Source organism: Callorhinus ursinus, unplaced genomic scaffold, assembly GCF_003265705.2.
Source record: "Callorhinus ursinus isolate GAN/ISIS: 27379988/994484 unplaced genomic scaffold, GSC_fseal_2.0 scaffold8, whole genome shotgun sequence".
NCBI classification, from domain to species: Eukaryota; Metazoa; Chordata; class Mammalia; order Carnivora; family Otariidae; genus Callorhinus; species Callorhinus ursinus.
Genome location: NW_027397070.1, coordinates 21041017 through 21055127, shown reverse-complemented (window position 1 = coordinate 21055127; position 14111 = coordinate 21041017). Strand labels below are relative to the sequence as shown.

The window sequence follows — 14111 nt, the reverse complement described above, 5'->3', positions numbered from 1 at the left end:
GAACTAACACTGAAGAAGCATAAATCATCTATGCTCATTTATTTATTACTATCTCCTTTTCTATTGCTTGTTATCTTCCTAAGGGTTGGTATATAAATTAGTATGTACAAGATTTCTAATCTACATATAAAAATTTTAATATCTATTCTTAAGTAATATCAGAGCTCTTAAATGCCCTGGTTCTTAAAATATTTACTGATTCACTCAACATTAATTCACTGAATGTCAGGTTCCAAGAGCTCTGAGAATACAGAGCTTTCAAGAAGTTATCACCTAGTGGGAGAATTCAGACAAATAAGCAGCTATTTTTTAATTTCTTCTCAATTACTTTGAATTGTTCTACAATGCTTTTAACACAGCAAAACCTAAGCAATCCATTCTTCTAAGTTTAACATTTTAAAATAATATATGTAAGATACTAAGATTTAGGGCAATTTCTTAAGCTAATGAGCTGTTAGCTACATATTGAAAATGAAAATTAATTTTGACAGTTCATTACCTTCACAATGTTTACAACAACCAGTTCTTGATTGTTTTCAGTATCTGATAAAAGCTGCTTAATCCCATTAATGCGATCACGGAAGTCTTTTGCGTTTAATAAACTGGTTATGACTTTAATGTATTCAGCACTTTCTAAGGAATTGCGGGGAACTGATTTTCTGGTGATGTCACGAATTTCAGTTACTTCTCTAAAGTCAAAGAAAGGTAAATTTAATTTCATTATTAATTTTCTATAAGAAACATAAACATAACAAATAGTTCTTATTACATATTTATTTTTCAAAAATTCACAAAATGATCTAACCCAAAGCCACAATACCTGTGTTGGGGGTCCCTAAAATCTCCCCTGAGTTTGGTGATTTGCTACGAGGACTCACAGGATTCAGCATGTAGTTCTCCTCACAGCTAAGATTTATTACAGAAGGATACAAAGCAAAATCAGCAAAGGGAAAAAGTGTAGGGGTCAAAGTCTGATTGAAACTAGATATAAGCTTCCAAGGGTTCCAAGTGGAATCACACAGGACAAATTTATTACTACTCCAGTATCAACTCGTAACAACACATGTGAAATGTTGTTTACCAATGAACCTTATTAGAGACTCAATGCTCAGGCTTTTTTTTTTTTTTTAAGATTTTATTTATTCATTTGAGAGAGAGAGAGAGAGAACGTGCAGTAGGGAGCGGGAGAATCTGAAGCAGATTCCGCACTGACTGCAGAGCCTCTCTTGGGGTTCAATCCATAATCGTGATGACCTGAGACAAAATCAAGAATCAGACGCTTAACCAATTGAACCACCCAGGCACCCCTCAGTGCTCAAGGTTTTACTGGGAGTTGGTCATGACTGGTCCTCTGCCTAGGATATACTGAAATTCTAGGCTTCCAGAAGGAAAGCAGGTCTTCAGCATAAACCACATTGTTTGCCCAAATAATTGTGGTACAATAAACTATTCTTATCAGTTAAGGAACAGTGGCAATCGTCCTTAAATCCTAGTCCCCAGATGCCAACCAAGGGCTCACCTTGTAAGTAAGAATAGTCTCAGGCCTGCTATGTTAACTCAAATCATGTGAATTTGCATGAGAGAACTAGAATCTTGACTCTAGCAGGACTTACTATTTCAATGACTTACTATTACTAGCATCTTGTTTTTTATTGCTATAAAGGGGTGACTCAATATAGCAGATGAATGATCCCTTTGAAACTAAAGTGTCATGCAAATTGACAGGTCTTTTTTTTTTAAGATTTGCATTTATTTATTTGAGAGAGAGAGAGAGAGAGAGAGCACAAGCAGAGAGGAGAGGGAGAGGCAGAGAGAGAGGGAGAAGCAGGCTCCCTGCTGAGCAGGGAGCCCAATGCAGGGCTCAATCCTAAGACCCTGAGATCATGACCTGAGCCAAAGGCAGACACTTAACCAAATGAGCCACCCAGGTGCCCTCAAATTGACAGGTCTTAAAGACAATGGTAAGAGTTTCCAGTTACCATTTCTCTGACTTAGTATTGAAAATGGTGCTTAAGTTGTCTTAAGAGCGCTGATTAATGAACGACTCAGGATCATCCTAAAAGTAGATACAAGATGGTGATCTGCAACACAGATCTTAGACGTATCTATTCATTATTTTTAATTTGCTTAAATAAATCGATCTGAGGTTAATTTATGAAATGATTAATTCTATACAATGACAAAAATAGAAGATTAAATTTATATTTAAACTGAGAAGTATATGATACATAAAAGGTGAATAAATGAAAAGAGTTAAAAAGAACACCTCAGGAAGCCATCTAATTAATGAAACTTATGGGGCGCCTGGGTGGCTCAGTTGTTAAGCGTCTGCCTTGGGCTCAGGTCATGATCCCAGGCTCCTGGGATCGGGCCCTTCATCGGGCTCTCTGCTAGGCGGGAAGCCTGCTTCTCCCTCTCCCACTCGCCCTGCTTGTGTTCCCTCTCTCACTGTGTCTCTCTCTATCAAATAAATAAATAAAATCTTAAAAAAAATAATTACTGAAACTTGTGTTTAAAGATGGTTTTTTTGTTATTTAAAACAAAATGGATTTGATAGTAAAATAACAGTGAATATACCTTAGGGTATATGACAAAAAGCAGACATGCACACACACACACCTCAATCAATCAATTCAAAAGAAGGCAGGACACTCTATGTCCATTTTAGACATAAAGACACCTGCAAATTGAAAGTGAGGGGACAGAGAAACATTTATCATGCAAATGGACATCAAAAGAAAGCCGGAGTAGCAATACTTATGTCAGACAAACTAGATTTTAAACTGAAGACTGTAACAAGAGGTGAAAAAGGGCACTATTAATAAAGGGGGCTAGCCAAAAAGAAGATCTAACAATTGTAAATATTTATGCCCCCAACTAGGGAGCACCCAAATATATAAAACAATTAATAACAAATATAAAGAAACTCATTGATAATAATACAATAATTGTAGAAGACTTTAACATGCCACTTACAACAATGAACAGATTATCTAAATAGAAAATAAACAAGGAAACAATGGCTTTGAATGACACACTGGACCAGAAGGACTTAATAGATACATTCAGAACATTTCATCTTAAAGCAGAATATACATTCAAGTGCACATGGGACATTCTCCAGAATAGATCACATACTAGGTCATAAATCAGGCCCAAACAAGTATAAGTAGATTGAGATCATACCATGCATATTTTCCTACCACAATACTATGAAACTTGAAGTCAACCACAAGAATAAATTTGGAAAGACCACAAATAGATGGAGGTTAAACAACATGCTACTAAACAATGAGTGGGTCACCAGGAAATCAAAGAAGAAATAAGAAAAATACATGGAAACAAATGAAAATGAAAATACAATGGTCCCAAACCTTTGGATTGTAGCAAAAGTGGTCATAAGAAGGAAGTATATAGCAATACAGGCCTACCTCAAGAAGCAAGAAAAATCTCAAATAAACAACCTAATCTTACACCTAAAGGAGCTACAAAAAGAACAAAGCCTAAAGCTAGCAGAAGGCAAATAATAAAGATTAGAGCAGAAATAAATGATATAAAAACTAAAAAAACAATAGAACACATCAATGAAAGCAGCAGTGGTTCTCAGAAAAAATTAATAAAATTGATAACCCCCTACCCAGACTTAAAAAAAAAAGGGACCCAAATAAATAAAATCATGAATGAAAGAGGAGAGATCACAACCAACACCAAATAAATACAAACTGTTATTTTTTAAAAAATATTTTACTTATTTGAGAGAGAGAGAGAGAAAGAGAGAGTGAGCATGAGCAGGGGGGAAGGGCAGAGGGAGAGGGAGAAGCAGACTCCCCACTGAGCAGAGCCCAATGCGGGGCTCAATCTCAGGACCTTAAGATCATGACCTGAGCTGAAGGCAGTCGCTCAACCAACTGAGCCACCAAGGCACCGCAGAAATACAAACAATTATAAGAGAATATTATATGCCAACAAGTCAGGCAATCTGGAAGAAATGGATGCATTCCTAGAAACATTTAAACCACTAAAACTGGAACAGGAAGAAATAGAAAATTGGAACAGACCCATAATCAGCAAGGAAATTGAATCAGTAATCAAAAATCTCCCAAGATACAAAAGTTCAAGGCCAGGTGGCTTCACAAGGGAATTCTACCAAACATTTAAAGAAGAGTGAATACCTATTCTCAAACCATTCCAAAAAATAGAAAAGATAGGAAAACTTCCAAATTCATTCTATGAGACCAGCATTATCCTGATTCCAAAACCAGACAAAGTCTCCACTAAAAAAGAGAACAATAGGTCAATATTTCTCATGAACATGGATGTAAAAATTCTCAACAAAATACTAGCAAATTGAAACCAACAGTACATTAAAAGAATCATTCACCATGATCAAGTGGGATTTATTCCTGGGCTGCAAGGATGGTTCAGTATTCACAAATCAATCAATGTGATACACCACATTAATAAAAGAAAGGATAAAAACCATATGATCCTTTCAATAGATGCAGAAAAGGCATTTGACAAAGTACAGCATCCATTCATGATAAAAACCCTCAAGAAAGCAGGTTTAGAGGGAACATACCTCAACATAATAAAGGCCATATATGAAAAACCCACAGCTAAAATCATCCTCAATGGGAAAAAACAGAGCTTTTCCTCTATGATCAGGAACAAGACAGGGATGTCCACTCTCACCACTGTTATTTAGATTAGTACTGGAAGTCCTAGCCTCAGCAAACAGACAACAAAAAGAAATAAAAGGCATCCGAATTAGCAAGGAAGAAGTCAAACTTTCACTATTTGCAGATGACATGATACTTTATATAGAAAACCCAAAAAAATCCATAAGAAGTTGCCAATTGATAGATGAATTCAGTAAAGTTGCAGGATACAAAATCAATGTACAGAAAACTGTTGCATTTCTATACACCAATAATGAACAGCAGAAAGAGAAATTAAGAAAACAATCCCATTTACAATAGTACCAAAAACCATAAGATACCTAGGAATAAACCTAACCAAAGAGGTAAAAGATCTATACTCTAAAATCTATAAAACACCCAAGAAAGAAATTAAAGATGACACAAAGAAATGGAAAAACATTCCATGCTCATGGATTAGAAGAACTAAGACTGTTAAAATGTCTATACTACCCAAAGCAATTTACACATTTAATGCCAATCCTATGAAAATACCAACAGCATTCTTCACAGAGCTAGAACAAACAACCCTACAATTTGTATGGAACCACAGAAGACCCTGAATAACCAAAGCAACCTTGAAAAAGAAAAGCAAAGCTGGAGGCATCATGACTCTGGACTTCAAGTTATATTACAAAGCTGTAGTGATCAAAACAGTATGGTACTGGCACAAAAACTGACAGATCAATGGAACAGAATAGAAAACCCAGAAATGAACCCAAAACTCTATGGTCAACTAATCTTCGACAAAGCAGGAAAGAATATCCCATGGAAAAAAGATGGTGTCTTCAATAATTGGTGTTGGAAAAACTGGGCAGCAACATGCAAAAGAATGAAATTGGACAACTTTCTTTCATTTTTTTTTTTAAGATTTTTATTTATGTATTTGCAGAAAGAGAGAGAGAGCGCACAAGCAGGGGGTGCAGCAGGCAGAGAGAAAAGGAGAAGCAGGCTCCCTGCTGGGCAGAAAGCCCAACATGGGGTTTGATCTCAGGACCCTGAGATCATGACCTGAGCAGAAGGTAGATGCTTAACCAAGTGAGCCACCCAGGCACCCCTAAAAATATATATTTAAAAAAAATTATATAATCAATCTATTACATGTTAAACAGTGTAAACAGGTTACAAAATTATGTAGTCTTTTTGTGGTTGGTGGTACTATGGGTGATTGGTTAATTCTTCTTTTAATGTTTGGATTTTCTAAAGTTGTTTTTTTTTTTCCACTAACCATAATTGTATATTACTTTTATAATCAAGGGGGAAAAGTAAAGGCTAAAAATTAATACAAAATGAATCAGAGTTGTCCAACACAGGCCTAATACTGACAAGTTCAATAGCACTAAAGCTTTAATAATGTTTAGCGCATGTAAAAGCCAGTTGCTGTGAATATATAATTGTCTTATTAAGTATAATTACCTCACACTTTCTAAGTCCTTACCAACTTTTAAAACTCCATTAAGTTTTGACAAATACCCCTGGGATAGTTCAGAAAAACATCCAAAAGAGACTACTATCACTAGGGAGTAATTTCTCTAATGATGTGGACTATCAAATGATCCTACCTTTCAGCTGAATTGAAAGCATCTCTAGAAACAGATGATGACCTTGTATTTCCAACAGTGCCAGTATGAGATCGTCTTCCTTTTGCTGAAGGAGTATCTAGTGGTATCTCTCCTAAGCCCTTTAAGTAATATAAAGAAAGGCAGTGTAATAAAAGTCTTAAAACCAGTTACGTGAAATAATTTATATAATGTAATTTTCATAGAAGTGATTATTGATCTTTTTATAAGTGAACACATCTTAATAATCAGCTATGCTATGCTTTAAAGGGTATCAATACATAAAATACCTTCTAATTAGTAATAAATTAACCAAATATGTGATCAACTAATAGGAAACGATATTGGCTGGGTAAAACTGTTCAATAAAATTTTAAAAATTAATATGCTATATTTTATCACTACTCTTAAACCTTAAAATCTACAGAGAAAATACGAACACATTACATAAATAATGAATTACTATGCAACACCAGGATAAGAATAAACACTTTGATAAGAACTATTTAATAATACTTGTACTTGAACTGACTCACAAATACAAACTACCTCAGTTCAGTAAGATAATTATTTGCATGGTTATTTTAATTATTTCTATATGAATTAAGCTAAAGTCTTTAAGATCAATAAGCAGAAAAAAATGCTCTAAAATGTATATTGCCATACATCTTTGAAATACTGTCCTTTCCTAAATGAATCCTTTATCCAAGATTATCAGTGAGGAGTAACATAAATTAGCATAAAAAAATTCTACATTATTAAATTAAACATTTTTGCAAAAAAAAAGTAAGTGGGTTATTTTTTTTTTCTAAAGGTTTTATTTACTCATTTGAGACAGAGAGATAGAGAGAGAGAGAGCATGAGCAGGAGAGAGGCAGAGGGAGAGGGAGAAGCAGGCTCCCCACCGAGCCAGGAGCCAGATGTGGGCCTTGATCCCAGGACCCTGGGATCATGACCTGAGCCGAAGGCAGACGCTTAACAATCTGAGCCACCCAGGTGCCCAGTGGATTACTTTTTATAAGTTACTTTTCACATTTTATTTTACTTGATATTCCCTCAGTCACTCATTTCAGACATGTCTGAATCCCCCATTACCTATCAGGATTAAATAAATGGGGCTTCCCCTCAAGGAGCTCCCAATCAATGTTCTGCAGTGTGATAGGAACTCTAATAGTGGAATATGCTAAGGTAAAGCAGGAACCAAGCATGATGAACATCACTATCCTTATCCTAAAAAATAAAAAATTCAGGTTAAAGAAATGAAGTGATGTACCTAACATTATATAGTTGTTTAATTCTCAACCCAAGTCTTGAATCAAAACCAACCTTATAACTCCAATAAACCACACTATATTCTACCAAATATCAAGCTTCTGTTCAATAAACACTTACTGACACTACAAATGTCTACTGCAAATTTTTCAACTGCTATTGTTGAAATGCTATTGCAGCTATATTCTGAATGATTAACAGAGAAATAATCAAAGAAGCAATTACTTCTACCTTTACCTTCCTTGTACTTTGCTTTTAAAGATGTTTACAAATTAAACTTTTTCCACATACCTTTTGCCGTAAGCTTTTAACAGATTCCTTAATATATGGCAAATCTTTGGATGGGACATATTTTTCAAGCATTTTATCAAAGTTTGGATGACACATCATAAGGAAAAGCATTTTTCGACCATAGTACCTATGGACATTTGAGAAATAGGCAAATAATTTTATATACCTTAACAAACTCAGTTTCTATCCTTAGATGCAATTTTTTTTCAATAGAAAAAAACTGTCAATATCAAGATTGTCATCCCTATTTTAAACAAGCCACTGAAATGTAGTTATACTAACTGAACTGAAGTATAACATTCTCCTGTCCCTCACTTTTATTTTTTTGGCTTATAAAAAACCCACTTTATTTTTTTTTTCCGGATTATTCACCTGTTCTTTCTTGTTTTTTTTTTTTATTATGTTATATTAATCACCATACATTACATCATTAGTTTTTGATGTAGTGTTCCATGATTCATTGTTTGCGTGTAACACCCAGTGCTCCAAGCAGTACATGCCCTCCTTAATAACGATTACTGGGCTAACCCATCCCCCCACCCCCTCCCCTCTAGAACCCTCAGTTTGTTTCTCAGAGTCCATAGTCTCTCATGGTTCGTCTCTCCCTCCAATTTCCCCCCTTCATTTCTCCCTTTCTTCTCCTAATGTCCTCCATGCTGTTCCTTATGTTCCACAAATAGGTGAAACCATATGATAATTGGCTTTCTCTGCTTGACTGATTTCACGTAGCATAATCTCCTCCAGTCCCATCCATGTTGATGTAGAAGTTGGGTATTCATCCTTTCTGATGGCTGAGTGATATTCCACTGTATATATGGACCACATCTTTATCTATTCGTCTGTTTGAAGGGCATCATGGCTCTTTCCACAGTTGGGCTATTGTTGTCCCTCACCTTTATTTTTTTTTAATAATTTTTTATTGTTATGTTAATCACCATACATCATTAGTTTTTGATGTAGTGTTCCATGATTCATTGTGCGTAACACCCAGTACTCCATTCAGAATGTCCCTCACCTTTAAAAAACACTATAGCTTCAGATGTTCAAATCTCTTCTTGGAAAGCCAAATGTTTGAATTCTATTTTTCAGGTACCCTTGGGTCCATATCAAGGCTGGTATTTGGCAGAACTGTGAGTTAGGACAAGTCTGTCTTTATCCTGGGCTCCTTGCTCACTGGGCAAGAGGTTGCTGGTGAGAGGTGTTCTGACCTAAGTCAACCTTCCCTAGGTTCTGTATTTCCTATATTTCTTACCCTCACTTTTTTTCCCCCCTGCCAAAACCTATCTGGGTTCCAATTCTTCAAAAACCTATTCTCTGCTACCTAAAACATACCCAAAGTTAGTTGGTAAATCATGGATGATATATAATGAATGTGTAATGCTCTCCAAACTAGGCTTTTTTTTTTTATGGTAGTATATAAATTTAAAAATAATTCTTTTTTTAAAAAAATAATTCTTTTTTTATTTTTAATAATTTTTATTCTTTTTAGGATAAAACCTTAAGCCAAGATATCATTGTGATAGAACCACAGATATCATGGGTATTGGAGATATTTTTGGATAGAGGGATCTTATAGTACCTTATAATTATACCATATAATATATATAATATATATTATATATAATATATATATAATATACCATTTAGCTTGGCCCTAAAATTAATTAGTTATGCTTTTTCTTACAACTTGGAATATATGGGATAGGAAGAACCAGAGAAGGCAAGTGTTGCAGGGTAGGGAGAAGGTACAGAATGATCTCAGGAATATGTGTATCAATCAGGCTCCTTCAACTGTAATGAAATTACAGAAAGGGAGGTAGGTAGTATCAGAAAATAAAAATTACTGTTCTCTCCTCAGAATCAGAATAAGGTTACACCTTGATAAGTAGTTCATAATCAGTTATAGTTTCAAAGATGATTGTAACTTTTAGCCCAGAACATTAAGGACTGTAGGTCCATCACAGGCCCTAATGATATGAGAATGGCTAAAACAAACAAGTAAACAAGCAATAGGGACACTAAATGTGAGAAATAGTAAAACTATAAAGTTGTAAACATTTTATAATTTTAAAACTTCAAATAAGAAATCAAGAAATGACAAAATGGATTAGAAGAATTACCATATCATTAAGGAAAGGTTAAGATGTATACACAACAACCATTATGAATCTTTTTTTGTTCCTAACTAGTTTATTATGATCCAAAGCCTAAATTGTTTTGAACTTTACTGTAGTACACATAACTTCCAAAATGGCTCCCCAAAGAGCAGGACTGCTGCAATTTGTAAATATGAGATATAACTTCCAGGATTATGTTATGTTATATTATATGGTAGAGCTGACTCTAAGATTTTCTGGGTGGACCTAATCTAATCATACAGGTCCTCAAAAGCAGAGAGCTTTCTATAGCTGGTAGCAGAAGAGGAAATGAGAGCTCCTAAGCACAAGGGGGATTCAACATACTTTTGCTGGGTTGAAGATGGAGGGGGCTGCACAAGAAGGAATTCACGGGTGACCTTAAGGAGCTGAGAGAGGACCCTGGTTGAAAACCAGCAAAGAAATAGAGACCTAAGTCCTATAACTACAAGGAACTGAATTTGGCCAACAACCAAAATGAGTTTGGAAGCAAATTCTTCTATAGAACATCTAGATAAGAGCTCAGCATTGTCATTACCTTGGTTATAATCCTGGAAGACCCCAAGCAGAGAAAGCAGTTGAGCCATGCAAGACTTCTAACTTAAAGAACAGTAAGCTAAAAAAGTCTGTGTTGCCTTAAACCACTATGTTTGTGGTAATTTGTTACACAGCAATAGAAAATGAATACATTGACTTTCTATATTAGCTTCTGGTATAATGATTTCCATAAGATTAACTCTAGTTACCTAAAGTCATGGATATATTTGTCTTAAAATGTTAATTTTATATCCTTCTTTACTTTAGTCTGTATGAACTCAGACCCTCCCTCCCACTTTTAATCTATCTTCATATGTAACTGCCATAAATTTTTAGGTTTTATATGGGACATTATCAATCACCTAGTCCCACCTTCCTAATTTTACATACGAGAAAACTTAGGCTAACAGACATTAGATAATTTGCTTAAGAGCAAAAAGTGATTGGGGCTAGGAATTGAACCTAGGCTCTTGACTATATCCAAAATTTCTGTGACCAATACAGAAAGGGGCACCTAGCTGGGTTAGCTGATGGAGCATGTGACTCTTGCTCTTGGGGTTGTGAGTTTGAGCCCCACACTGGGCACAGAGTTTATTTAAAAAAAAAAAAGTTACCAATACAGTAATGTACCATCCACATCTTAATTATTTTGTCATTTTTCTCTGACTGTTCTTAACCTTCATAGAATTGTTCTTCAAGTACAGCAAGCAGAAATTTACGGGATTTTCTTTTTTTGGGGGGCGGATTTTCTAAGTGCAGCTATCTCATGTTTCAGGAGACAATATGGTATCCATTTCGCTTCCTGTATTTTTCATGTGCACCTATTTCCTTGATTTCACCTGATTGCTTGGAAAATATATCATTTCCCCTAAGTGCATTACCTTACATTTGCCCACAATGAAGTTCTTCTGCCACTTTTCTGCCCACTCATATAGCCTTCTGCTGTTTTCATGCAGTTCATCCCTGTGACATGGCATCTCACTACCCAGAAGTATGTACTGTCATCTGTAAATTTGGAGAATTCACTGTGCACTCCCTCAAGATCATTTACAAATTGGTTAAATAAGTCCATCTGCCCAGCACCAATCCCTGGGGACCCCACTTGTCCATTTAGAAAAAAATGTTTATTCTTTTTTAACCTTTGCTGCCTACTTTTAACCCTTATCTTAACAGATTCAGCAAATATTATTAGCAGCTATTCACCTGGTTTCTTGTGAACTGTCCTGAGCAAACTTGGCAGCAGCTGGTAATATGCGGTCAGCCATATCCTTTGTTCCAGATAAAATACGCTCTGGTTCCATAAATTCCACAACATCTGATAAGTGCTGGGCTGTACATCTTCTTACTGCAATGTGTAAATGGCTACAAGGAAACATGATCAATTGAAACAAAGTTGATGTATGAACTAAAGATATACCTTTAAAGTTCTGCTTCTCCCTCTGACCCTCTTCCCTCTCGTGCTCTCTCTTTCTCTCTCTCTCAAATAAATAAATAAAATTAAAAGAAAAGACAGTTAAGTTAAGTGATTAAACTATTCCTAACCCTCAACAATCATCCTTGGAAGCTAAAATGATAAATTACATTGTTACCCATCCCCAAGAAGTTTAAAACAAAACAAAACTCATAATCACTGACATTTATTTAGTTCCAGATCTATGAATATAAGTAAAATTATGAGAATAACAGTATTATTTTCCTTGTATGCTCTGTACCTAATATGATGTTTATCACCTAAGAATTATTGTTTTTTGACTAAAATAATACTGAAGTTTGCTTGTGTTTTTCCTACATCGCAGACTGCAAACAATTGTATTTTTAGTTTAAGGACATATCAAGATTATTTTGAATATTACCTTTGTCCTCCATTGATAAGAGAAACAATTGCACGTGCAGGAGTTACATTACTGACCATAGCTCTCAGTGCTTTGTCAACATCTTCTCTTATAAATGTATTTGACTCTCCAGCCTTGTGCAACAAAACTTTTACTGTAGTATCTAGTTCTTGATCCATGTTTTTTTTCAGGTAAGTGAAAAGATCACTTAAACAGACCACAGCAGCACGAGAAACTCCAGAACGTAAATTTTTCACCTAAAAAAAATTTCCAAAATGTACATTTTGCTGATATTCTGAAAGAAAATCAGTAATAATGACTTTGAAACCAAATTTACTATTAAAGTAACATTTTTTTTATTTTTTTAAAGATTTTATTTATTTATTTGTTAGAGAGAGAGAGCGTGGGCGAGAGAGAGTGAGCGCGAGATAGTGAGCAAGGGTACAAGCAGGGGGAGCTGCAGGCAGAGGGAGAAGCAGGCTCCCCACTGAGCAAGGAGCCCCATGCGGGACTCGATCCCAGGGCACCGGAATCATGACCTGAGCCGAAGGCAGATGCTCAACTGACTGAGCCACCCAGGTGCCCCTAAAGTAACATGTTTTAATACATATTATCTTATGTCCTAAAAATTAACATTTAATAAAAATTTTTAAAAGTTGCGAAGTAAGGTATGAGCTACTTTTTTTTTTAAATAAAATTTACCCTTGATGTGGGGCTCGAACTCATGACCCTGAGATCAAGAGATGCATGCTCTCCTGACTGAGTCAGCCAGGAGCCCCATACAGGAACTACTTGTAACTATATACAAGCCTACTTATATCATTTAGTACAGAGGTATTCTTTTTTTTTTTTTTTTTTTGAGAGAGAGAGAGAGAGCACAAGAGAAGGGTAGGGGCAGAAGGAAAGAAAGAAAGAGAATCTTAAACAAGCTCAACCCTCAGTGTGGAGCCCCATGCGGGGCTCAATCTCACAACCCTGAGATCATGACTCGAGCCTAAATCAGGAGTTGGATGCTCAACCGATTGAGCCACCCAGACGCCCCTAGTACAGAGATATTTTTTAAAGGTCAAGTTAACATGGCATATTTATTCTTTGTTATCCAAACAATCCTTAACTCAGCTGAAAAATAAGTTTACCTCTTGAACTACTGCAAAATTTGTTTCATGCAACTTGGTGTTCAATATTTCAGAATGAAAAGCAGCTAAGCACCTAATAAAATTCAGTCCTTCAATTTTCTTCTCCCTACGGGAAAAAGAAACAAATAACAAAATCACTTATTAAATGGGGCTCAACTGGAACAGGATCTCAGATGTCTTCTTCTGTTTGTATGAAATACTGCTACTGAGGAGATCTTGCTTATTTTTCCATATCATTTAGGAATTTCAAATAAAAAAGTAAAGTTTTATTTGCTTCAATAGTTCTCTTTCATGATTCAAAAGGTCTTTTAAGAGCTAAAATCACCATTGACAGTCACACTAAGTTCATGCTTTGTAAATAAAAAGAAGTATTTCCTCCCTAGTGATAAGAATGTCATATTCTTTCTAGAGAACAGAAGGGAAAGAAATGGCAAACAAAAGGTGAGGGAAGCAATAAAACAAAAATGGAAGGAGAAAAGTGACTATGTTATTGGCAAATATATAATCCAACAGCAGAAAACCACCAACAGATGGTTCTGTAATTTGTATTTTTCTTTCATTATCTGACCTAATGAGCCAGAGAAGGGTAGGTGGATACTAACAAGAGAGTGGGATTCAAGTGGGATTTAGGTATAACATTTCCAACATGATG

At 35.4% G+C, this 14111-nt stretch overlaps 1 protein-coding gene across 3 annotated transcripts in view; it reads right to left on the bottom strand.

Moving 5' to 3' along the window:
• The window catches only part of TOGARAM1 (TOG array regulator of axonemal microtubules 1), a 78283-nt gene that overhangs the window by 5485 nt on the left and 58687 nt on the right, over positions 1-14111 (bottom strand). For all 3 annotated transcript variants that reach the window (XM_025870123.2, XM_025870125.2, XM_025870124.2), the window contains 6 exons: positions 13460-13565; positions 12345-12580; positions 11695-11853; positions 7820-7946; positions 6260-6378; positions 500-689 (listed from right to left, as the gene is read on the bottom strand). In XM_025870123.2, coding sequence (XP_025725908.1) covers positions 500-689; positions 6260-6378; positions 7820-7946; positions 11695-11853; positions 12345-12580; positions 13460-13565 — 937 coding nt within the window. The remainder of the gene's footprint in view (positions 1-499; positions 690-6259; positions 6379-7819; positions 7947-11694; positions 11854-12344; positions 12581-13459; positions 13566-14111) is intronic.